This window comes from Eurosta solidaginis, chromosome 3, assembly GCF_040869045.1.
Source record: "Eurosta solidaginis isolate ZX-2024a chromosome 3, ASM4086904v1, whole genome shotgun sequence".
In the NCBI taxonomy this organism is placed as follows: domain Eukaryota; kingdom Metazoa; phylum Arthropoda; class Insecta; order Diptera; family Tephritidae; genus Eurosta; species Eurosta solidaginis.
In genome coordinates this window covers 283,456,154-283,481,031 of record NC_090321.1, presented here as the reverse complement: position 1 = coordinate 283,481,031, position 24,878 = coordinate 283,456,154, and the positions used below count along the sequence as shown (strand labels likewise).

General features: G+C 37.9%; 1 protein-coding gene across 4 annotated transcripts in view; it reads left to right on the top strand.

The window, feature by feature from the left end:
* Drat (Death resistor Adh domain containing target) overlaps nt 1–24,878 on the top strand; it is a 121,442-nt gene that overhangs the window by 76,953 nt on the left and 19,611 nt on the right. For all 4 annotated transcript variants that reach the window (XM_067776785.1, XM_067776783.1, XM_067776782.1 and 1 more), the window contains exons 2-3: nt 22,982–23,803; nt 24,330–24,477. In XM_067776785.1, coding sequence (XP_067632886.1) covers nt 23,049–23,803; nt 24,330–24,477 — 903 coding nt within the window. In that variant the 5' untranslated portion in view covers nt 22,982–23,048. The remainder of the gene's footprint in view (nt 1–22,981; nt 23,804–24,329; nt 24,478–24,878) is intronic.

Sequence of the window (24,878 nt, the reverse complement as noted above, 5' to 3'; positions counted from 1 at the left end):
TTCATGTATGTATTATGTGTTCCAAATATGGACCAAATCAAATCGGACCACAAATACGATTTTTGTGAATATCTCGATCGTTGCGCCACCTAGCGGCGATTTTTTTTCACAGGTCGATTTCTATTCTTGCATGTATTATTTGTTCCAAATATGAGCCAAATCGGACCACAAATGCGAATTTTGCGAATATATCGATCCTTGCGCCACCTAGCGGTGATTTTTTTCTTATTATTGCGTTGTCATCGGGTTCTGAACTATATTCCAAGTTTCAAGCTTGTAGCTTATCGGGAAGTTACTTAAATTTCAATTACAAGATTCGTGCGGCCGTGCATGCGGCCTGCCTGTCAACTCAAGCTAAATAAAACCGTTTAAAAATGTATATAATGCAATATACCAGTCCTCTATAAAAGTAGTTGAATTTTGTTGCTAAAACTCGTTACTTGAAGAAGAGGAGGTGACGAGAAAAACGGACGGGCATCGAGTTTCTTGTGCTCGGCGACTTGCTTTGTGCAGTCTTTCTTCTGTTGTAAAATTCTGTTTTTGTACATTTTATTTTATTGTAGAACTTTTTGTTGATTTGAACAAAAAAATTATATTATTGAGGAGTTTCATTTCTATGTGAAACAGCTCAATGGGAAGAATAGTCCAGGTTTATACCCACACACAAATATTTGTTTATGTCTCTGAAACTGACTTCAAGACATCGCACAATACAATGATATGCAAATCCAGGGCCGGATTAACCCTCAACGGGGTCCTAGGCAACCATCAATTTGGGGGCCTTTTTTCACGTCCGTTCCGTTCTTTTTTCGATTAAAAAATACAAACTTATATCTTTCATAAAAATTTTATTATCACAACGTAATAATATCAATAAAATTACTATATACATTTTAAACATGTCGTTTTCTACATTTTTTTCGGCAAATTCATCAATTATATCATCAATATCGATTTTGTTCAATAAATCTGACTCAATGCAATGTATACCTAACATCTCGAGTCGCTCTTGTCGCGTTGTAGCTCTTGCAACAGCTTTGATTCTTTTTAATTGCGAGAAGGATCGTTCGGCAGAACAATTTGTGATCATTAATGTTAGAAAAATCCGAAGAACTATTTCTGTGTTAGGAAATACATCGGCTAATTGATCTTCCATTAGAATCTTATATAAATGACTATGAGTTTTTTGTGCATCAGTGTATCTGGAGTTCACGTCACTTTGGAATTGTTTCATTTCAATGAAAAATTCTTCCAAGTCTCTCGAATAAAAAATAAATAAAAAAATAAATGTAAGGCGCAATAACCTCCGAAGAGATCTAAGGCCGAGCTTCTCTTCCAATTTGCGTCGTGCTAATCTTGATTTTCCCTACAAATTGGCCGGACGGGACCTACATGATTCTATGCCGACTCCGAACGGCATCTGCAGGGCAGATGAGTTACTGAGAGCTTTTCATGGCAGAAATGCACCCGGAGCGCTTGCCAAACACTGCCGAGGGGCGACCCCGCTTAGAAAAATTTTCTTCTAATTGAAAACCCTTATTTCTAAAATTTTTGATGTTGCTTTGCCCGGGGTTTGAACCCAGGGCATCCGGTGTGGTAGGCGGAACTCGCTACCATCACACCACGGTGGCCGCCGAATAAAAAATAACTAAGTTATTTATAGCTTCGTGGAGGTCTCCATCACTTAGAGAAAAGTTGATGAGAAATGCAAATCTCTCTAAAACTTCCATATACTTTGTTTGTGAAGATTGTCGATGATTTCGAGGAAACCTAGAAATCATCAACATCTACATCCCTCCTGCCACCTGTTGCCCCAGTGGATACCGCCCTAATATTAGCGCCTTACGCACTGGCAACAGTCGATTTATCTTAGGTGATTTCAGTGCCCATCACGATATATGGCCTATGGCATTCAAACTTGCGGGCGGACAGTAGGGGTGAGATGTTGGCGGATCAAATAGAAGAAACGAGTTTCTGCACAATAAACGGAAACGCCCCCACACGTATGGTAGGAAGCTATCACAGTTCGCCGGATATTTTAATCGGAAGCGCAGAACTCGTAAACTGCGTCAACTGGCAGCCGATGGTAACATTGGCATCCGACCACCTGCCTATACTTATTTCGCTCGAGCGTTCCGCCGACTTCATCGTCACAGAAAAACGCACTTTCATTGACTTTAAAAAAGGAAAGTGGGACGAATATAAATGATTTACAGACAACCACTTTGCTGTCCTCCCTATCCCGACTGATGCCCGCCAAGGGAAGCGTGCTTTCCGCAAGGTCATTGAATCCGCCTCGGCTCGTTTCATTCCCGCTGGTAGAATTCCCGAAATCCGGCCCCACTTCCCGGCGGAGGCAGCAAGTTAAGCGAGAGAACGTGACCTTATAAGACAGCTCGATCTCGGCGACCCACAAATAAGGCATATAAACCAACGCATCAGATTGCTTTTGGATGAACACAAGCGGGCGAACTGGGAGGAGCACCTAAGCGGTTGTGACCTCTCTGCCGGTGTAGGTAAACTTTGGTCCACCGTAAAGTCCCTATCGAATCCCTCTAGGGACAATGACAAAGTTTCCATCGTCTTTGGCGATAAAATGCTGTCGGATCCGAAAAAATGCGCGAGCGCTTTCTGCCGACAATATATAATTCATTCTACGGTCGACAAAGATAGACGGAGGGCCAACAGACACGCACATAAACATAAATTCAGCGCGTCACCAATTACCATCACCGCCAAAGAGCTTAAGGATGCCATCGGTCATGCTAAACCATCCAAAGCAGTGGGCCTAGACGGCATAGCCATGCCGATGCTTAAAAGCCTATGGAAAGAGGTTTTCAAATATTTAGCACATGTATTCAACCTGTCTCTTTCCACCTTTGTCATACCCGAAAAATTTAAAATGGCCAAGGTGGTCCCGCTACTAACGCCTGGGAAACCAGCTAACATAGAAGAGTCGTATCGCCCGATATCTCTCCTATCGCCAGTAGCCAAGACCCTTGAAGCCATTTTGCTCCCCTACTTCATAGCAAATTTGCAGCTAGCCTGTCATCAGCATGGCTTCAGAAATCTCCATAGCACCACCACCGCGCTAAATGCCATCAACACCCAGATAAATTGCGGTTTTAATCAAAACCCCCACCATAGAGCAGTACTCGTTGCGCTAGATCTATCAAAAGCTTTTGATACGGTCAACCATGGCACGTTACTGCAAGACCTGGAAGGGTCTATCCTTCACCCATGTCTTAAAAGGTGGACCGCAAATTATATGGGTGGTCGGCAGGCATCGGTGCAATTTAGAAACGAAACATCACAACCAAGAAGAATTAAACAAGGGGTGCAACAGGGTGGTGTCCTATCCCCACTTTTGTTTAATTTCTACATATCTAAGCTACCTTCCCCCCAGGAGTTACTATCGCTTCCTACTCCGATGACTGCACAATAATGACCACAGGCCCAGGCCCACAGATCGATGAGCTTTGCAACAGAATAAACGGCTACCTCACTGATCTCTCCAGTTTTTTCGCCTCGCGAAACCTGGCCTTATCACCGACTAAATCCTCTGCGACCTTCTTTACAACATGAACGTCAGAATGTCGACCATTTTGAAGATCCACGTCGATGGCACTACGCTACCGACTATCCTACACCCCAAAATCTTGGGTGTGACGTTTGATCAGGATCTACATTTTGGTGAGCACGCAGCCGTTGTTCCGAAAATCCAGAGCCGTAATAAAATCCTCATATCCCTGGCTGGCACTACTTGGGAAAAGACAAAGAAACGCTCATTACCACATACAAAGCAATTGGCGTGCTACGCGTCCCCTATATGGTCGCCAAGCCTAAAAACTACCCATTGGAAGAAGCTACAGGCCTGCCCAAATACTGCTCTCAGAATCGCCACGGGCTGTCTTCTTATGTCACCAGAACACCATCTACATAATGAGGCGAGAATACTCCCCATTAGGGAGAGAAAGGAAATGCGAACCAAACAGTTTCTGTTGAATACCTAGAAAACTGGGCATCCCAACAGACATCTGATTAATGAGCCAAAACCGCCTAGGGGCTTAAGGAGTCATCTCCGTGAGCATTTTGAGGAAATACGGCACCTGAGAACTCAGCCGTATGAAGCAAAAAAACACAAGCAGGTCCTTGGTGTACTCCACAAACATGCGTCGGACCTTTATGCCAGGAACTACCCGGTGAATCCAGTACTCAAAGCACAGTACCTACCCAAAACTTGCGGAGGAGGAACGCATACTCCCCAGGGAAACGCGAGTCACTCTAGCTCAACTTCGTTCTGGATACTGTAACAGGTTAAACTCTTACCTATCCAGAATTAACCCCGACATACAAAATGTATGCCCCGCTTGCAATGTGTCCCCACATGACACCAACCATCTCTTTGGCTGTAATGTGGAACCAACGCCTCTAGCACCCCTTTCATTATAGACCACCCCTGTTGAAATCGCAAGTTTTCTTGGACTCCCGTTAGAGGATATTGATGACAATTTGTGATCGGTCGCAGCTGTTAGGTGGGCGAAGCACTGCTACAACAACAACAACAAGGAAACCTTTTGTCCTGAAATCATTGCAAGGCGAAAATTCACTTCTGGAGCATTTCCGTCATTAGGTTGTTTTTTCTACGACGAGTACGTTTTACGATTTCTGTATAACACCAGGTAATAGTTGTTAGGGTTTTCCCTCGAAATCATTGAACTTTTCACGGATTGAAACTAAACTCTCTTCTAGCGATCCGTACAAAAGAGCACACGTTTTCAAATCTGCTTTTTCACTTTGCAATGACTTATTCACTGAATGCATAGTGTAGTGTAAACAGCCAACGATTGCAATGCCAAAACGTGTAAACCACTTAATGTGCCACCCTGTGACAAAATGCGTCTATACTTTAATTCACAGCGCATTTTTTAATTGTTGCTGATAGCGCAATTCCCACAACTTAATAAATATGTGTGTGTACCGTGCGACTAATCCAAATTTGCGTTTCACATTTATTTAGGCAAATTTGTGATACTGCATTTTCCACAGACGTCACAAATCAACACAAATATGAAGGTACATATTTGTGTCGATTTGTATGTAGATATGTAGGTATGTAAAGTTTAAGTAAATATGTATGTAAGAATATGTTTAGAATAATTTAGTATAAATAAACTGACAATTTTTGAATAAAGACACTCATACTTTAACTTCAAACATTGGCTTTTACTTTTGCTAGTGCAGTTGTTTCTCATCCTTTTACATGGTGATCCAATGATTCTGCTGGCTGATTATTCAGCTTAAGTTCATTACTGGCAAGGATACTACTGGCTTCAGCCTAAGCCCTATAGGGAAACAGTTTAAATTTCTTTTCGACGAGGAGTCAGAGCAAAGAAGACTTGCCAAGCACTTCACTTTCAATTTCTTATCGACGAGGAGTCAGAGCAAGGAAGGCATGCTAAGCACGTCACTGTAAACAGCGCGCACAAGAAGTGGAATAAACTACAATAGCAACAAAAGCGTTTTTCCCGGATCGACAAATCCTCCCCAATGAAACACCTCCCATGCAACTGGAAATCAACAGCGCGCACAAGAAGTTGTATAAACTAGAATAGCAACAACAAGAGTTCTTCGGATCGCAAATCATCATCGCCAATGTACCACTTCCTATGCAACTGCAAATTAACATCGCGCACAAGAAGTACTCTAGAATAAGTATATAGGAGTTTTGGACATCCTAACGGCTGCCTATTGACGAGCAAAAGTTATATTTTTGCTGTAAAATATAGATCTTTTTGCCTCTCTAAATTATGTTCCCAGAAGAGGACATAAAAGACCAAGACCAGTTTGACCAAATATTTGACAGTTTAACTGCATTGACTTTGGAATTGCCAAAGAAAAATAAAGTACCAAACAGATCAGTCAAGGCCCTAAGCCGCTGACAATCGAGGAATATAAAAAAAGAAATAGGGTCGAAAAAATTGAAGAACCAAAAATTCTAAAGCCAATAAAGTTAAAGAGGAAAATAGGAGGAAAACAATTTAACGTTAGGAGATCCATAGCTAAGCTTTCCGAAAGAATAAATTTAAGTACAAATAAGGAAGAAAAAATGAAACTAAAGCAAGAAAATAAGAAATTAAGAAATAATAATAATAAAAATAAAAAATATAAGCATTAGGGTGTCAACCAAAACTTACACTAAAAACCTTATTGCTTGGCCAATAGAACTAAAAATTGAGGAAAGAAATTTAGAAAAAGAACTACAATGGTTGAAAGAATTTTGGAATAAAATAGGAATGCATAGAGAACCAGCCATCGAAGACGTATTAAACTCTACCACTTTAGATATAGAAACTAATCTAATGTTTGAAAAATTCCTCCCAAATAGACATTAATAAATAAAATAAAGCAACAAAATAAAAACTTGTTTATTTTAAAAAGGATTAACACAAAAAGAATTTGTTTTTACCACAATGGGTGGACAAGAATCAAAAATAGGAAAACCAACGGCCAACGTTGTAAACTCAGTCCAAGTAGTAGACCATACTGAGGCACTGGATACCATTAAGGTCATGCTTCTAATCATCTGTGTAGTTAGTTGCATTAGTTTGTTTCTGAAGCTCTATTCAACTCGTAACAAATTCCTAAAAAGCGATATGCCAGCCGCGCTGATGGTTTAGATACGGTTTAACAAACTTTTTATCTACCATCCCCAATGGGCAAATGGAAAGATATCGTTAAACTACTCATAGAAGCAAAAACGATAGGAGAAAAATCTTATAAATGTATTAATAAAAATACAAAAGTAAAGATAGAAACGGTATTAAAGCATCTCAAAATAATAGTTGAAGCATTCAATAAAATAGGAAAAACGATACAAAAGTTAAATGGTAAACTAGACGGCAATCGCAAAGCCCAAGCATATCAAATTTTTACAAGCGTTAGAGACACATTTGTGTCCTCACTGGCAAGATATGATATAGAATTCATAGTACCAACAATATTTGAAAAAGAAATAGAAATAGACTTTAGCACATTTCTGGCTGGAATCAGCCCCCCGATTTAGAAGTGGAACCAGAAGAAGAACAAAAAGAAGAACAAAACGAGGAGCAAAAAGAAATTTTAATTCAGACACCAAACTGCCAAACAAGAAAAGACAAAATGACACAAACCACTGTAGAATTTATTAAAACAGCCTCGTCAGTTCTGCCAGAATTTGACGGTAAGGCAGAAAACTTGCATAGCTTCTTGGATGCACTGGATATCCTAGAACTAATTAAGTACCCACGAGGCAATAGCGGTTACGATGATAAAAACAAAGCTGAAAGGAACAGCTAGAACCCTGTTAGGAACAGAAAGCTCAATCGAAGCGATAAAACAAAAACTATAAATAGAAATTAAAGGTGAATCAGTCGAAGTTTTGACAGCATAACTCCTGAACATCTAACCACGCAGTAAAACTGCAAATCAATATACTGCCGAAATTGAAAAACTCACGAAATCGTTGGAAGGAGCATACATATCAGACGGACTAATACCAGAGTTAGCAACCAAGTATGATACACAATCAGCTGTAAAAGCTATGTGTAAAAGCTGCTCCAATGACAAAGTGAAAACCATTATGCAAGCTGAAACGTTGACTTCAATGAACGAAGCTATATAAAAATTTACCAACAGTTGCTGGAAATCCAAATACGCTTTTGTATATTCGCCACCAAAATCACTTCCGAGGGAACTTCCGTAGGGGTTACCAAAATAATTACTATAGAAACAATCAGAGGCGCACATTCAACAATTATAACAGCAACTTAATAATAATAACAGAGCAAATAAAATAAATTTCGGATCGCGAGGATCTAATCGTAATAATACAAGAAATGTTACTCAACATGAAAATCAGCAAACTCCACCTCAATAAATAAAAAATTATATATTTTCAATTTACACCTCAATAGCTACATATCTTCCAGAACAACTCTGAATAATTCTATTTCAACCCTTTGATCGATACAGGATCGGATAAAAAAGGGTCAAATTGATAGTGACATTACTAGAATTAATTATTCACAAAAAACAGATTTAAGAGGAATTGGTCAAGATATAACAAGCACTATTGGCACGGTTAAAGCAGATTTAAAAGATGATTACCTATTAATTAGACACAAATTTCACGTAGTAGAAGACAATTTCCCAATCCCATGCGATGGAATATTGAGATTGGATTTCATAAAAAAATATAATTGCATTTTAGATTATCAAAAAGGAGGGGATACCCCAATACCAAGACCATATGATTACCCAGAAAACGTAATAATTCAGATGACTAATAAACCAACAATCAATAGCATTTCAATTCCCGCAAGATCAGAAGTAGTTCAACAAATTCACATTAAAAACAATAATTCCGATTTACTAATTTCACAACAAGAATTATCTGAAGGAATCTTAATTGCAAACACCTTAGCAAATTCACACCAAACATTTGTTAGAATTATAAATACAACAGATAAAAATACAACACTCCAAGATTTAAATATGCGCACAGAAAATTTGAGTGATTATACAATAATAAAAAATAATAAACTTGAAAATGAGGCCAACAGCAAAGAAAAATTAGAAAGATTAAAAAAAAATTTTCCACAGTTTGCAATTAAATCACTTAACGCATTATGTGCAGAATTTATTGACATCTTTTCATTATAAACAGAAGCAATTACTACTAATAATTTTTACAAATAAAAACTTCATGAAAGACAAAGACCCGGGGTGGCTTTCCGTTATTCGATATCGAACAAAAACGAGTATCAAATAATCGTTTTTGCGTTCCGAACACAAAATCTCGTCGCGTCGTATCGAACCTTCGATACAATCTGTTCGATAGCACCTTAGGTGTCGAATTGCTTTTCGTAAGCTAGAGTTTTTAATGCTTTTGCGATTATTTGAGGAATAATTTTAAGCTAAGGAGTCAGCAAACAAATGCTTTTTCCTATTGAAATTATTTTGATGATTCCAGTATACTTTCGAAACACTTTTTGATACACGAGAAAAATGCACTCAAATTGAAATACGTAAACCAAAACTGTGTCGTTGACCGTTCGATATCGAATTGAAGTATCGAGCTAACGAGTGTCGACTATCGAATTATGGAAAGCCACCCCGGTTTACGTAAAAAACTACAGAATACCAGAAGCCCATAATAGTGATATTAATAAACAAGTAAATAAATTAATTAAAGATGACATAATAGAACTTTCAGTTTCAGAATTTAATAGTCCGATTCTATTAGTACCCAAAAAATCACTTCCAAATAACCAAGAAAAAAGATGGAAAATGGTTGTTGATTACAGACAAGTAAACAAAAAACTAGCTGCAGATAAATTCCGTTGCCAAGAATTGATGACATACTAGATCAATTAGGAAGAGCCAAATGTTTTTCATGTTTGGATTTAATGTCTGTAGAACTCAGCCCAGAGTCGAAGGATATCACACTTATTGTTTTAAAATATTACCTAATGGCCTTAAAGTGGCTCCAAACTCATTCCAGAGGATGATGACGTTAGCATTCGCAGGCTTAAGACCTTCACAAGCATTTTTATACATGGACGAATTAGTCGCATTGGGATGCTCCGAAAAACAGATGATTAAAAATTTACGGGATGTATTCTCAACGTGCAAAAAATATAATTTAAAATTACATCCGGACAAATGTCTATTTTTCAGCCAAGAAGTAATTTACCTTGGTCATAAATGCACAAGCAATGGAATTTTACCAGACCCCAATAAGTTCGAAATTATTAAAAACTATCCAACGCCTAAAAATGCGGATGAAGCAAAAAAGATTCGTCGCATTTTGCAATTATTACAGAAGATTTATTCCAAATTTTGCAGAATACTCTAGAATATTAACAAGACTTTGCATGAAAAATGTAGTTTTCGATTGGACAGAGGATTGTAAAAAATGCTTTGACTATTTGAAGGCTGCATTAATAAGCCCTAATATTCAACAATATCCCGATTTCAGTAAACAATTTTGTATAACGACAGATGCTAACGGTGGTGCAGTTTTGAGTCAAAAGTATGAAGGAAAGCAACTACCAATTGCCTACGCACCAAGATCATTTAAAGAAGGAGAAATAAATAAAGCAACTATTGAAAAAGAAGGGCCATAACATATTTTAGACCATACGTTTATGGTAGAAAATTCTTAATCAAAACAGACCATACACTGAAAGAAAAATACTGGTAAAATCAACCGAATGGATAAAAATTGACAGAAATTTACGCTTCAATTCAACGGGTCAATTCAACCGAAATTTCTGTCAATTTTTATCCATTCGGCTGATTTTACCAGTCTTTTTCTTTCAGTGTAGACCCTTAACATTTCTATTTTTGATGAAAAACTCTTCATCAAATTTAACTCGAATCAGGTTGGATTTGGAAGAGTATGATCTCGAGGTGGAGTATATAGCAGGAAAAGAAAATTATGTAGCAGACGCACTATCACGCATAGATATCAAAGACCTAAAAGAGATATCAAAAAAAGCTTGCAAAATATTAAAAGTTACGACTAGATCGGAAACTAATAAGAATTCCAGTAATAACAGTAATAAAAATGAAGAAAGGAAAGGCAAAATGAGAACCCTATAATATATGAAGCGCTAAATAAATGTGAAGTAAAAAGACTAGTCCAGCTCGTTTTCGATTCTCCGAAATTATATTTCAAAAAAGGAAAGAAAATTTTCATTTTTCGGGGGCCCCCTAAAATCGGGGGATCCAGGCAACTTCTTAATCCGGCCCTACCAAAAACAAAACTTTTTGTGTATACGGCACAAAATCATCGAGGTGGAAAATTTAATAGCAGTAGAAATGAAAACATCAGCTGCATTGTTGAATTAATTTTTCACTGCCATTCGTTAGATTTTGTAACCATTGGATACATATGTATGTCTGTAACGGCGACTTTTCAATATATCGTGAAACGAATGCAAAAAATAATTTCGAAAAATTTGCTAAAAATAATGCAATTAACAGTCGAAATGCATTTTGATTCTTTCGAAAAGGTTACAGTTGGTAGAAATTTACAGAAATTGCGGAAAACGCTCGAAAATTTAAATAGAGTATTAAATTTGAGTCGATTTAGTTTGCGTTCCTAAAATGATGATTATACTTAAAAAATGTAAACATAGTAATTATAATTAATTTGTAATAATTTTACGTTTTATAGTTACCACGGCTTCAGTAAATACTCGTGTAATCAAGATCATAATTTTCTGAAATCCTTTTAATCGTCCTTCCCGAAATGATGATTTTGACATCTTTATTCAAAATTTTGTTTTCGGTATGATATAAAACCAGTTTTTTCTTTTCTGCCATGACACCCCATTATGTATACTAAGAATGATGTATGATTTCAATCTTGATGTTGTCTAAATCAGCGTTCCCGGAATGACGCACTAATTGTTTATTTGGGACATCCAATTATAGCACCAATTTGTAGGAAAAATTAAAAAGGAGCACGACGCAAATTGGAAGAGAAGCTCGGCCTTAAATCTCTTCGGAGGTTATCGCGCCTTACATTTATTTTTTTTAATTATAGCACTTAAGCTGATGTTATCTTCCTTTACTATAAGAATCAGTTTAATTTTAATATGACACTCGACTCATCTGTCAAAGTACTCCTCAGAAAGGCTTCTTAATGGCCCCTACGCCTTCAGTGAAAATAGCTTTGACACATTTTTACCGCGTTCCCGAAACGACGAATTCATACTCGGACATTTTTTAAATCATATTCACACATCGAGCCTTTCACTTTATCTGTTCTTTTATACTTATTATAAGATGGAAATATACTCGGTTGAAACTCATTTTATGGGTTTGGAACCCGTTCCCGAAATGATTTTTCAAGTACTTTTCTTGTCATAAAATTTGAATAGAAAATAATTTAAATAAAATTCTTAAATGTGTTGCTGAATACCAGTTGTTGGGTTTCGATCAACCCCAATATCAAATTTAAAATTTACTGGAAAAGTAGTGAGAAAACTAAACTAAGCTCTCCATAATAAGGTATCTATTTGTAGACATTGAGGCCCGGTTTTTCAGTAAAAGTTCAACTCAGGTTTTCAGTTAAACTACGCTTAAACTTATTCTGCAATTTTTCAATCTTCTTTAACTGAAGTTTAAGCTTGCCTTAAGCGGTTTATCTGGCAGGGTTAAGCAGTTAACCTGTCAGCTACTTGCGTTCTTTCGCAATGGTGTCGAATATACCCAACAAGTATCATTAGAGCGGAACTCTTTCAAGGGATTTCAGCGCAATTTACAACTTCTCCAACCCAATTGTCAACCTAACCTACTCGTGGCGAATCCTGTTTCTTTAGCAGCCGAGGCTCTGGCGACCTCAAGTTCCTCATGGATCTAGGGGGTGAGAGGGAGTAATGGCCTAGAAGGTTTCATGTGGCCATACTAAATCGTTCCGAGATGCTCGGGCTAGTACCTTGCTGGGACCGTAACGTACCGGTTCTGTATCCAGCAAAGGACCATCAAAGTCTATAACACTCCCCAAAACCTTCGCTACAACAACAACAACAACATGTTGATAACTAGCATACTTCTCTAAAATCTCAAGAGTTGTGGCGGCCGCCGTGGTGTGGTGGTAGCATGCTCCGCCAACCACACCGAAGATCCTGGGTTCACGCCCCGTGCAAAGCAACATCAAAATTTAAAAAAAAAGTTGTTCAATTAGAATAATAGTATTTCTGCCATGAAAAGCTTCTCAGTGAAAACTCATTTGCCTTGTAGATACCACTCGGAGTCGGCAAAAAAAATTTATAAGTCCCCCCAGCCGATTTGAAGGAAAATTTAAAAGGATCACGACGCAAATCTAAAAGAAGCACGGCCTAAAATCTCTTCGGAGGCTATCGCGCCTTACATTTTTTTGTTTCGAAACCGTGACTCAAGTTAAGAATCACAGCGTTCTCAAAAAAAAAAGAGATTTTTTCTAAAGCAAAAAATGCTATTGCTTAATTTGAAAAAAATATAGCTTCCAATTTGTACTCAAGTGTGGTTCTCCAACTAGTAAGACTCCAATACGACAGTATTCTCACGAAAATAAAATAAAACATAAATAATTTATTTTTAATTTAAAAAAAAGCTGTTGCCGTATCTACAAATTATCTAGATAATAAAAAACCAATGTTGCCGTACAAAAAAGCCTATCCCAAAGGCGACCTTAAACTGTGACTGAAAAACTGCTCTGTAGCTTAACTGTAGTTTCAATTTGACTGGAGTTTAAGCTTAGCACAACCAACTACTGGAAAAGGGGTCCTTAGGTCCGGTTTTTCAGTGCGAGTTTAAACCACCGTTAAAGTTTACTAGAGTTTAACCTTGCCACTTTGTTCGATAACATAAATTCTGCTGCGCATCTCAGCTTAAGCGGCCAAAGTGGCAGAGTTAAACTCTAGTCAACTTTAACTGTAGTTTAAACTCGCATTGAAAAACTCGGCATAAGTGTGTGAACGTAATCACGCTCATTAAATTTGATTGGCGGTGCTACTAAATTAGTCAAACTTTCTATATTTATTTATGAGATAATTGTAAAAAATAAGATCCCAATCATTTGTGTGTATTTTTGCATATTTTTTTATAGATAAAATATGACAAACATTTTGCAATAAAGCAAAGGATAATAAATCTTCGATGATAAAATTATAATGAAAGAATTGCAAAAATTAATTAGAATTTTATCGATTGATGTATATATACGTATGTATATGGGGTATTCCATCCCATTTCGACCAATTTTGAACCCGACCCCTTTAGAATTGGCTGAAAGTTTTTCTTCTTTTTCTAGCTTACGAAAGACGTTTTTCAGAAGTTTTTCAAATTTTTTCATCCAACTCAAAAAAAGTTATGAACTTTTAAAAAAACACCGTTTTTGTTTTCAAAATGCTATAACTTTTCAAAAATTAACCGTTTGGGATCTTTTTTTTCTAAATTTGTTTTTAAATGTACTTTTCGGAAAAAATTCAAAAAAATGTTTAAAGTTTTTTTTTTTTTGTAATTTTTCAGTTTATCGAGATTTTCGAATTTCGCCTTTTTTTTCCCATAAAAAACTTCAAACAATTCTGCAATCATCCCCACTAATCACGGAGTGGGCCGAGAATTTTTTTTTTTTATTTAATTGAAAAAAAAATTTTTTAATTTTTTTGTATTTTTTCCGAAAAGTACATTTAAAAACAAATTTAAAAAAAAAAAGATCCCAAACGGTCAATTTTTGAAAAAGTTATAGCATTTTGAAACAAAAACGGTGTTTTTTTTAAAGTTCATAACTTTTTTTGAGTTGGATGAAAAAATTTGAAAAACTTCTGAAAAACGTCTTTCGTAAGCTAGAAAAAGAAGAAAAACTTTCAGCCAATTCTAAAGGGGTCGGGTTCAAAATTGGTCGAAATGGGATGGAATACCCCATATATACGTATATAAAAAAATCCCAAATATAAAAACTGGGCACAACTTAACATATCGTTGAGTGCTCACATAACCTAAGTGCCTATTTGATAAAAACCATTCATACAACTGGCGAATGTTTAAAAAAACATTCACAATCGTAAACAACATGGTAGACGTTTACGCCGATCACTTTATCGGCGGCGGCGGCGTAGGCTCTATTATATACCGGCGGTGGCGGCACGGGCGGCGCGCCGGCGTACGCCGGTGTTCTTACTTTTTCTAATTAAAAAAATTATATTTAGGAAAGGTTTTGTTTGTATATATTTAAGGAAATCAACGTGTTGGCCATTTCGGAAAGATCCGGGGTTTTGCATCAAAATCTCACAGACCGTTCAAAAGTTTTCAGGAGTAGCTCCTTGCGAAGGTATTGTCCCTCGTTCGCTTGCTCCGGAGAGGCTTCGAACCAAACCGCGGTCTTTGGAATTGGTAGTACTGCGTCTGCTGAAAAGAAATAGGGATATATAAAATAGTCACACTTTTGTCTTTATATCTCGTGCAAAGCGTAGTTTCACCTAGGGTTAACTCCTAATAATCGTCGCAAACACAATTCCTTTAAATCATTTGTGGCTCCTTGGCGGCCACACACAAAGCCGACTTACGGTTGCTATTAATGGTCTATGAATACTCATAACTCTCGTGGCATAGGGCGCCTCCAGTTGTTTCGGCTTTTTTTAAGAGCTATTCCAGATGTGCGAACAGTACCAATGCGGACCACCAGTCGCTACCACGCCTCCTGACCTCACGCCATATGCCAGCACAGAAGCTATAGGACTGCGACTTCGATCTCATACCTTCGTTGACGTCACTTTCCTAGAAGCTCTAGGTGTAGCTCCGAAGACTTTCCAACGGATGCTTTTGTCGCGCTATGCTGCCGAGCTACACCAGAGAAACACCTTGAAACGTTAGGGAGTGACTATTCGGCCAAAGATGCCGCCCTCGAAATCATAAGCAGTCTAAGTGGATGTCATTGCGTAATGGGTGAAAATCGTATAATCCTCGGCGTATCTACATAATTAAAATTGTACAAGGACCCTGAATAAATTTTTTAAAATGTAGAACAAAGTTTGCAGACGTTTGTGTTGACAACATTGATTTCAATAGCCTTCGTTTAATCAAAACGATATTTTATAATGAAAGTCGACCGATTTTAAGTTGAAAGATGTTAACTGCTGTTTTCCGGCCTTATGATATAAGATCTCATTATGGATGACCGCGTAGCTTTAGTTTTCATGCTAGTTCGACTGTCCACTACGTTAGGGTGTAGCATACACGGTCATTAGTTCGCCTGTCTTGGGAAAGCTTTTGCTTCACCACTTTTAGTGTTCTTGCGAAGGACAAAGCCTCACCTGGTAAATATATGTGTCTTCCGAGCCCAGTAAACGAAAGTCCCAAAAAAACTCACCGCATCAACAAAATTCACCAAAAAATAAAATTCTATGGGAATTTTCATAAAATTTTATTGCTGAGCTTATTTTAGCTCACAAAACAGGAATCCGCAAAAAAATCTGAGGTGGTATGACTTCGAATTAAAACATAGTTCAGGCACCCCGTGCGTGATAGAGCATGAAAATATACTTATTTGAATAAATATTCGCTTGATATTTTTTTTTCATATGTTTCGTTTTACGCAAAAATAACATATGTTACATATGTACATATGAAAGCATAAGAAATATAAGAAAAAATATTTCTTTTTTTAAATCTCTTTAAACTAGCTAAGGCTAGATCTTAACTTGTGGCACATATAACCGGGAGTTGAGAAACATCTTTCAGACTCCACACTAGTTATACATCAAATTTCAAAGCACACCTCGAGATCCACCGGATGGAAAAATATCTATTTCCTTAGAAATCAGATCGATTTGTGTAACGTCTAAAGAAGGCTGTAGTACTTGACCCGAAAAAGGAGATTTCCTTTGATTTAAAATTAGGTCTTGCAAAACGAGAAAAACACGTTTCATCGGTAAAAGTTTTCTGTATTTACAATATGAGAACCTAAAAAAATCCGGGAAACCCCGGAATTTCGGAACGAAAAAAGGAATTGGGAATCCCGGGATTCGGGATTCCCGGGACTCGATGCATTAGTATTTACGATTTTATACCTACTTGTCTAATGCATCATTGCCGCGCGCATAAACAAATATAAATGTTTTTTATTCACCCTCACTTTATTTATCTAAGTTATACCTACACCTTGTTACGCACTAAATGCTTTATTCATAGAAATTTATAGAAAAACAAGCATATAGCAATCTGTTTATACACAAAGCATGCCCCTTGTCCAATTCGAAGGTCGTCAATAATCGCTGAGAGCAGAAAAACAAATTATCTACATACATATTTATAATTGTTTTTCATTACATTTGTCAGTCGTAAACATTAACATTAGGGTGGTCCTTGTTAATCAAGTAAACAATTTTTTCCAGTCGCGCAAACTTCTGGTAACACTACGGACTCATTCAGTCTATGTGAGGTCCTCATGGACCGGCCAGTTCAACCTGACCTTAACAGTGGAGAAAATTTTCGATCATGTTAAAAAAAGGTCCAAAATGAATTTATCTCTTAATTACTTTTTTTTACAGAAGAAAAAGGACGCCACTCTGTCGCTCGCCAAAGGAAGAATAAGATTTAATTTGGCGAAAGCGTCATTCGTGATTGATTGTCTTGCTGCTCCCTCGCGCTGAAAATAACGACCCCTATAAGAACCTGTGCAAAAATAGTTTGTCAGATGTTGCTTCGTAGCCCCCTGATTACATATGTAGGCCTATTGACAGCGTTCTTTACTGAATCTCTGTCGCAGCGATCACACGATATGTTGGTGTACGCCGAAAGCTAAATTGTGGTCAACCGTCAAATCCCTGTCCAATCCAACTAAATAGAATGATAAAGTATCCATAGCCTTCGGCGATAAAACTTTACCTGATTCGAAGAAATGCGCGAACAACACCTTTTGCCGACAATTTATAATGCATTCTTCAGTAGACAAAGCCAGACGCCGTGCAAACAGACGGGCACATAAACACAAACACGACGTGCCGCCCCTCAGCAACATCACCACCACAGGCAAGCCTACAAATAAATAGGCCCAGACGGAATAGCCATGCCAATGCTAAACACCTTAGCGCTAAGGGAATAAACAAACTAACACACGTTTTCAACCTGTCGCTGAAGTATTTTGTTGTTCCCAAACAATGCAAAATGGCAAGTATAATTCCACTACTACAGCCTGGTAAACCAGCTAACGAAGGCGGGTCCATATAGACCGATATCACCCCTTTCGCCAGTAGCGAAGACATTGCTCCCTCATTTCACGGCAAATCTTCGCCTAGCCTCGCACCAACATGGCTTCCGCAAAATGCACAGCACCACCACCGCGCTAAAGGCTATAAACACTCAGATTAATTACGGACTAAATCAGCAAGAGAAGCTCGGCTTTAGATCTCTTCGGAGGTTATCGCGCCTTACATTTATTTATTTATTTTATTTTAAATCAGCAAACCCCATCATAGAACGCTGCTCGTGGCACTTGACCTGACAAAAGCTTTTGACACAGTCAACCACGGCACGTTACTGGCAAGAAATATAACGCTTAAACCTTCCCCTTGTCTAAAAAGGCAATAGATGCGCAGAAAAGCATGCAACATTTAGTAGTATATGATTACAATGAATAATTGCCTAACTCAAATACTCTTACATAGGACTTAGGCAGTTATTCCTTATGACCACATGGTACTAAATGGTGCATACTTTTTTGCGCACTTGATACTATTTTAGATATTTTTTGCGGGCTAATGTTGATCACGCCGCCAACTTTTTCCTGGTCCTCACACCATATGCTAGTACAGAAGCATATAGGACTGCGACTTCGAATTCATACCTTCGTCGACGTCACTTCCCTAGAAGCTCTAAGTCAGGGGCGGATACAGGTCTCCAGATGAGGGGGGGCGATCATGTCCGAAAGCTCAAAATCCATTTTTGCCATGGAGGTCAGTAATATAAATTAATGATTAACTTCAGAACACCATTTTGACATAATTACAAATAAACGTATCGAATTTATCTTTAAGCACTCAAATTAGCTCAACTAATTGAAAGAATTCGAACAAAAAACAATCAAGAAATCATTTTATACAGCTCAAAGGTAGAAGCTAGTTCTTTCTGATAAGAGAGTTTCACTTGTGGCTTTAACTAAGTGGAGTTATTTTGAATCTATATCTATTGCAGCAATCAAAAAAGGAAAAAAAGAGATGAATAATTTGACTTCAGACCCCATTCTTGGAAACGAATGAACTTTTGTTTACAACGAATGAACTTTTGTTTACAATTGAATGAACAGACAGCTGATTTCGAGCCCCATTCCTGGAAACGAATTGAGAGAGAATAAAAGTTTCGTATCAGGTCATCAGTGGCTCTGATATTGCATAAATGAAACGACATATTAGGTGTGTTCCGGAACTTTTATAAAAAAAAAATTAAGTTGGTTGGTGATATGAAGAATTTTTTTATGTTTTGCAAGGTCACCATGTTTCAACTATTTTATTCACAAACCATGGCATATCTGCGGCAATAAGCGGAAAAAGCAAAACTCACTTATTTATTATATACCTTTTTTCGCTAGACAAGCAGACAAAACAAGATAAGAAATAATATAATATTCAATAAATCTCAATTTTACGGAAATCTAAAAAATGCATTTCAATTTCTAGCAAATTAAGCACGCCCAATATTTATTCAGGTAGGTCTGGGGCGATGGGGCGATCGCCCTCCTCCCCCCTGTATCCGCCATTGCTCTAAGTGTAGCTGCGAATACTTTCTGACGGATGTTTTTGTCGCGCTCTAGTGCCGAGCTACACCAGAAACTTTGGGGAGTGACTATTCGGCTAAGGACGTCGCCATCGAAATCATAAGCTGTCTAAGTGGATATTGTGTAACTCATGGGTGAAAATTGTATAATCCTCGGCGCATCTACATAATTTAAATTTTACAAGGACCCAGACTAAAAGTTTTCAAAATGTAGGCCAAAATATTGATTTCAATTGTCTTCGTTAAACCAAAGCGATATTTTAGTCCAAACCGTTTTTTCCCGGCCTTATGATATAAGAGTTCATTATGAATGACCGCGTAGCTTTAGTTTTCCGACTAGTTCGACTGTCAACTACGTTAGGGTAGTAGCACACCCGGTAATTTCTTCGACTGTCTTGGGAAAGCTTTTGCTTCAATACTTTGAACCTTCTTGGCAAGGACAAAGCCTCACTTGGTAAATATATGTGCCTACATATTCACATCCCGTAGTTTACACGTACATTACACATATTAAAGGCAATATCCCACTCAGCATTTAGGTGATTCAATTTTGAATTTTCGTACATATCAATACAATTTGATTACTCTTTCTGACTAAATAATGAGTTATCATACAATTGAACAAAAGAAATAATCAAAAATGAATACTTTTGATGATGAAAAACTAAAAAGCATTTTTCGATCACTTTTTGGAATCATTTTTGAAGCCCTTTAATGACTAAATTTTAATATTTCCTAAAAACCAACAAAAAGAGTAATCAAATATGCTTACCTTTGATGATCAATAACTGAATATAGTTTATCAATCATATTTTGGAATCATATTAGGTTAGGTTAGGTTGGGTGGTAGCTTCCCTGATAGAGGAAGCTCACTTGGACAACATGACGGTCCGTTGTGATACCACATATAATAAACTAAACTAACGGTGACGTAGATATAACTACTTAGAGAATCGTTGGGTAGCAACGATAAAGTTCCGAATGATCCCGATCTCAACCTTGGATAGCTCCTCGGGAGATCCAAGTGAGTCACGACCGAAATACGTTCGCCTAGTTCTGGCAAAAGCTGGGCAGTCAAGCATAAAGTGATTTGGTGATTCCACCTCATCATCCTCCATACAGCTGCAGCAGGATGGAGTTTCCAATATATTGAGACGTACCGCATGGATACCCATGGGACAGTGCCCTGTCAAAACCCCAATGACCATTGATAGGTGAGCCTTAGTGAACCCAATTATTTCAGCAGACCTCCTGCCATCCACTTTCGGCCAGAAAGATCTTGATATCCTACAAGACGTAGTGTCCGCCCAACGTTTGCTGAGCTGACTCGAGGCCCAGCTATGGAAGAGCAATCCACAGGTGGCTAGCGGAATCCCGAAATCCCTACAGCCATCTTCATCCGGTTCAGTTGTACCGATTCGGGCTAAGAGATCCGCTTGACAGTTACCCGGAATATCACTATGGCCCGGGACCCAGATAATCTTAATTGTAAAATAATTCGATGCAATCGCAAGTGTGGTCAGGCACTCCCAGACCACCCTCGATCGCACTGTAGTTGAGCTCAAGGCCTTTATAGCCGCTTGGCTATCAGAGTAGATGTTAAATTCCCTAACCGTAGTAGCGCTGGATAGCATTTCATCCACCGCATCCTTGATCGCAGCAACTTCCGCTTGGAATACACTGCAGTGATCAGCCAACTTAAACTTGAGGCTTACATTTAGCTCTTGACAAAAGACCCCCCCGCCAACCTTTCCGTCCAACTTCGACCCATCCGTGAACAAGTTAACCGGTCCCATGCCCCAGATAATTCCTCTTCTCCACTCCTCCCTCGGGGGAATGACTGGGGTGAAGGTTGTATAGGGAGCGGCCACCGGCATGCAATAGTCCGTCCTGTCCGGGATAAAGTCGAAACTAGTAAGAAGGCTAGAGTGTCCGAAATCAGAAAGCATATAACCCATATCACGAAGCCTGACCAACGACCGGGCCGCGGCTGCCTTTCCCGCAATATCTACTGGATGTATATTCAGCATGACATTCAGTGCCAAGGTAGGTGTTGTTCTCATAGCGCCACTGATACCGATAAGCGCCGTCCGTTGCACTGACACTAGCATTTTGGAGGTGCTCGCCGTGTCCAGTGCTTTCCACCAGACCAGCACCAGGAATCATATTAGGTGATCAAAAATTTATAATCATTCAGCGTTCTGAATCTTTTATGAATATATTTGTTGACTGAATAATGAACTTTATACTTGTTGAAATTTTACTTTTCATTAAAAATTTTATTTTTTTCACATACACATATTTTTCAATCATGAAGCTAAGAAAAAATATATAAAAATTTTATTATTTATGCAAAAGATATTCTTCAAGACAAAAATAATGTAATGCTGCTCGTGAACGAAGATTTCCCCAACCATTTCTCCCCTTCAGCTTCCCAGAAAATACATAATGATTGGTCAATACATAGGTTGTGAGCTAATTGAACACCAGGTAAGTGAAACTATCTTGACATACCTGGATACGGCTTCAACATCCCGTATCGTATCCGTATTTTAAGATGCAGACGGTTATGCTGATGTTGGATATTGTAAGCGCAGGTGTATATCGGTCAAGTTTGTTTGCGAGTTAGTGGTTCGTATAGCTCACTTTCGCATGCTTTCTTCCCCTGATGAAATAAGATTATTATGTAGTATCTTATTTTGAATGAGATATGAAGAATAAATGCATTATAATGGCATTCAAAAATGATTCAAAAATCTCAACCAAAACGATTGAAATATATTCACGAATATGATCAGAAAATGACTGCGAAAAGCAGTCAAATATTACTCTAAAACTATTAAAGCTCAATTTCACAATGATATCAAATATGAATACAAAGCGTTTCGAAATAGGAATCATAAATGATTATTCAAGAATAATCACATTTATCGTACATTTTTCTCTCGACGATACGTTAATTTTCGAACAGAAAATGCTTTTAAATTTGAACCTTTTTAATCATCTTGGGGTATGATATTTAAATATTTTTCGATCAAAATTTTCAAAAAATGCTGGCTGGGATTAAAACTTGCAAATATTTTAGATAAATACATCTATGTCTATGTATTTAGATACATCGTCTTAAATACATAAGCGGCTACCAAGGCCTTTAGCGTTCAATGGCCTGCGATTGCGGAGAACTATTTTGAATGTAAATCATCTGCGTCCCGGGAAATTATTACGTGTGTCTCTTAGTCCACATGGTTATAACTGAACTGGATATAGATAGCTGTAGGGGTATCGAAGCTCTGCTGGTCACCTGTGGTCTGCCCCTATCGAGGCCCAGTCAGCTTAGCAAACGCTGGGCGGAAACTACCTCTTGTAGTGTAACGAAATCCTCTTGGAAGTCGATAGCAGGCGAACTTCCCAAATTTTTGGATTTACCAAGGTTTATCTATCAAGGATGATTGGGATTTTGACTGATCACTGCCCAATGCGAGCCTTTGAGGATCGTAATATACTGAACAATTATCAGGTGGAATTATAGAGCCCAGATTTATCGACGTCGAGATTGGTCTTGTTCGAAATTACAAATTGTAATATATATTTAGTAGCTATTTTTAATATAATAGCACAACATCACAACAATATAACTTTAAACTAACAGGCTATTTTTTCTTTCATGTCTTTACAGTGATTCCAGTCCTGTAGGCTCACCGACCGCAGATACCTCGTCGCTACCACCCACAGAAAAACCCAATATGAATAAACTTTGTCGTCAAGTGTCAATTGAATCACCCGGTCCGGTGGTGAAAAATTGTGTTTCAAACTTTTACGTACCTATCGAGGATACACCACCACAAGGTGCCCGCATTAAAATTGTATATGCTGGTGCCTGTTATCGTCGTCGTGATCGTTCAGCTTCAATTACCAGTATGTCATCCATATCATCAGAACTTAGCGATTATTGTCCAAGTTTACCGCCACAATCATCACCTGCACAGCAGATGCATGAAAATCCCGCACATCAGGGTATACGTGAAGGCTGCATTTATGCAGGCTACGAAGTAGCCGGTGTCATCGAATCACTAGGTTCCGAAATCACAAATGACAATAATTACGGTCTACATATTGGGCAACGTGTTGTGATTTATCCATTCGATGAAGCACCAGCTGGTTATGCTGAATTTATGGTGGTACCCGATCTCAAGTATATAGTACCAGTACCAGATAATTTACCATTAGACGTTGCTGCTCTCCTACCAACTGGCGCTCTACTAGCAATGAATGCTGTAATTAAGGCTTATGAAGTGGTCACAGAATTGTCAAAAAAACGCCCTGCTGAAGAGGGTAATAAGAAATTCAAAGTTTTGATTGTTGGCACTGGCGGTTTGGCGTTGTGGGCTGTGCGCATTGCAACTCATCATTTTGCTTTGACTGGCGCCAACAACTATATCGATATAACTGTAGCCAGTTTACGAGATGAGGGCTTCCGTTTGGCCACAGAAATTGAGAAGTATGTAAATTAATACAAAGCTTATATGGAGTTGTTGTAGAACCCAATTGTTTTCGGAATCGGTAATAGGTGTTGAAAATATTGGTTGAATGTTGAAATCAGATTTTAGGAACCTCATTCCAACATTGAACCAAGAAGTTAAGAATCCATGACCCGAATATTTATTGGTTTCAATACCCAATCCGACGTTAATTGAATTCCAAAAACTTGGCTAACGGTAGGAAAACCTGAAAGAATACATATAATTTACCAGAAAGTGTGAACACACCATTATACAATCGAATGGTGAACTACTTATCTCTAGCGAGTTCTTTTTACTCATCTTTAGTTTTTCTTTTACCGCACACCGTTTTTATATTTCTCAAAAAGATAACTTTCATATATTTTTGTATACTACATAAATTGAATTAATCAATAAATAATTATCGCCAATTTAAATTACTTTTTCCTTTCCCACTGTTATGTTCTGAAAACCCTCTATCCTTTCTTTTTTTTTTTTTTTGTTCTTTTCTAATTAAATAAATAGCGTTAGCGTTGTGCAATGGAATGAGTGTCTGTATGAGCCACAGCTTATTGAACGTACCAAAGACGTGTGCGGTGGGCCAGTAGATGTTGTCATTGATTTTGGCACGACATCCCGTAGTTTACATCGATCTATGCATTGTTTGACCAAGGTAATAAATTTAAATATTTAGTACAGTTTTATTCACAGGTTCTCAATGTCCGCCTAACCCTTTAAGCTTCTCGTTGAAATAGATAGACAAGTGCAGAGTTGCAGCTTTGCTGCATAAACCAAACAAGGCACCCTTCTCGTATTAGCTCAATCGAATATCCTTGAGAAGATCGGGAAATCAATCTCACTATATACATACATACGGACAGAAAGAAGACAAGGGTGTAAGAAGATGAGTTTTCTATTAGCAAAACTAATGCCTTCTTATTAGTGCATCTTTCTAACTCGGATAGTAGGGGGACTCATGATAGCATATAAACTTATAAGGTGTAAAATTATATCCATTTACACACGCGGTTATATGAACGCACCTAGTAATACTCTTGATAAACTTGATTGTTT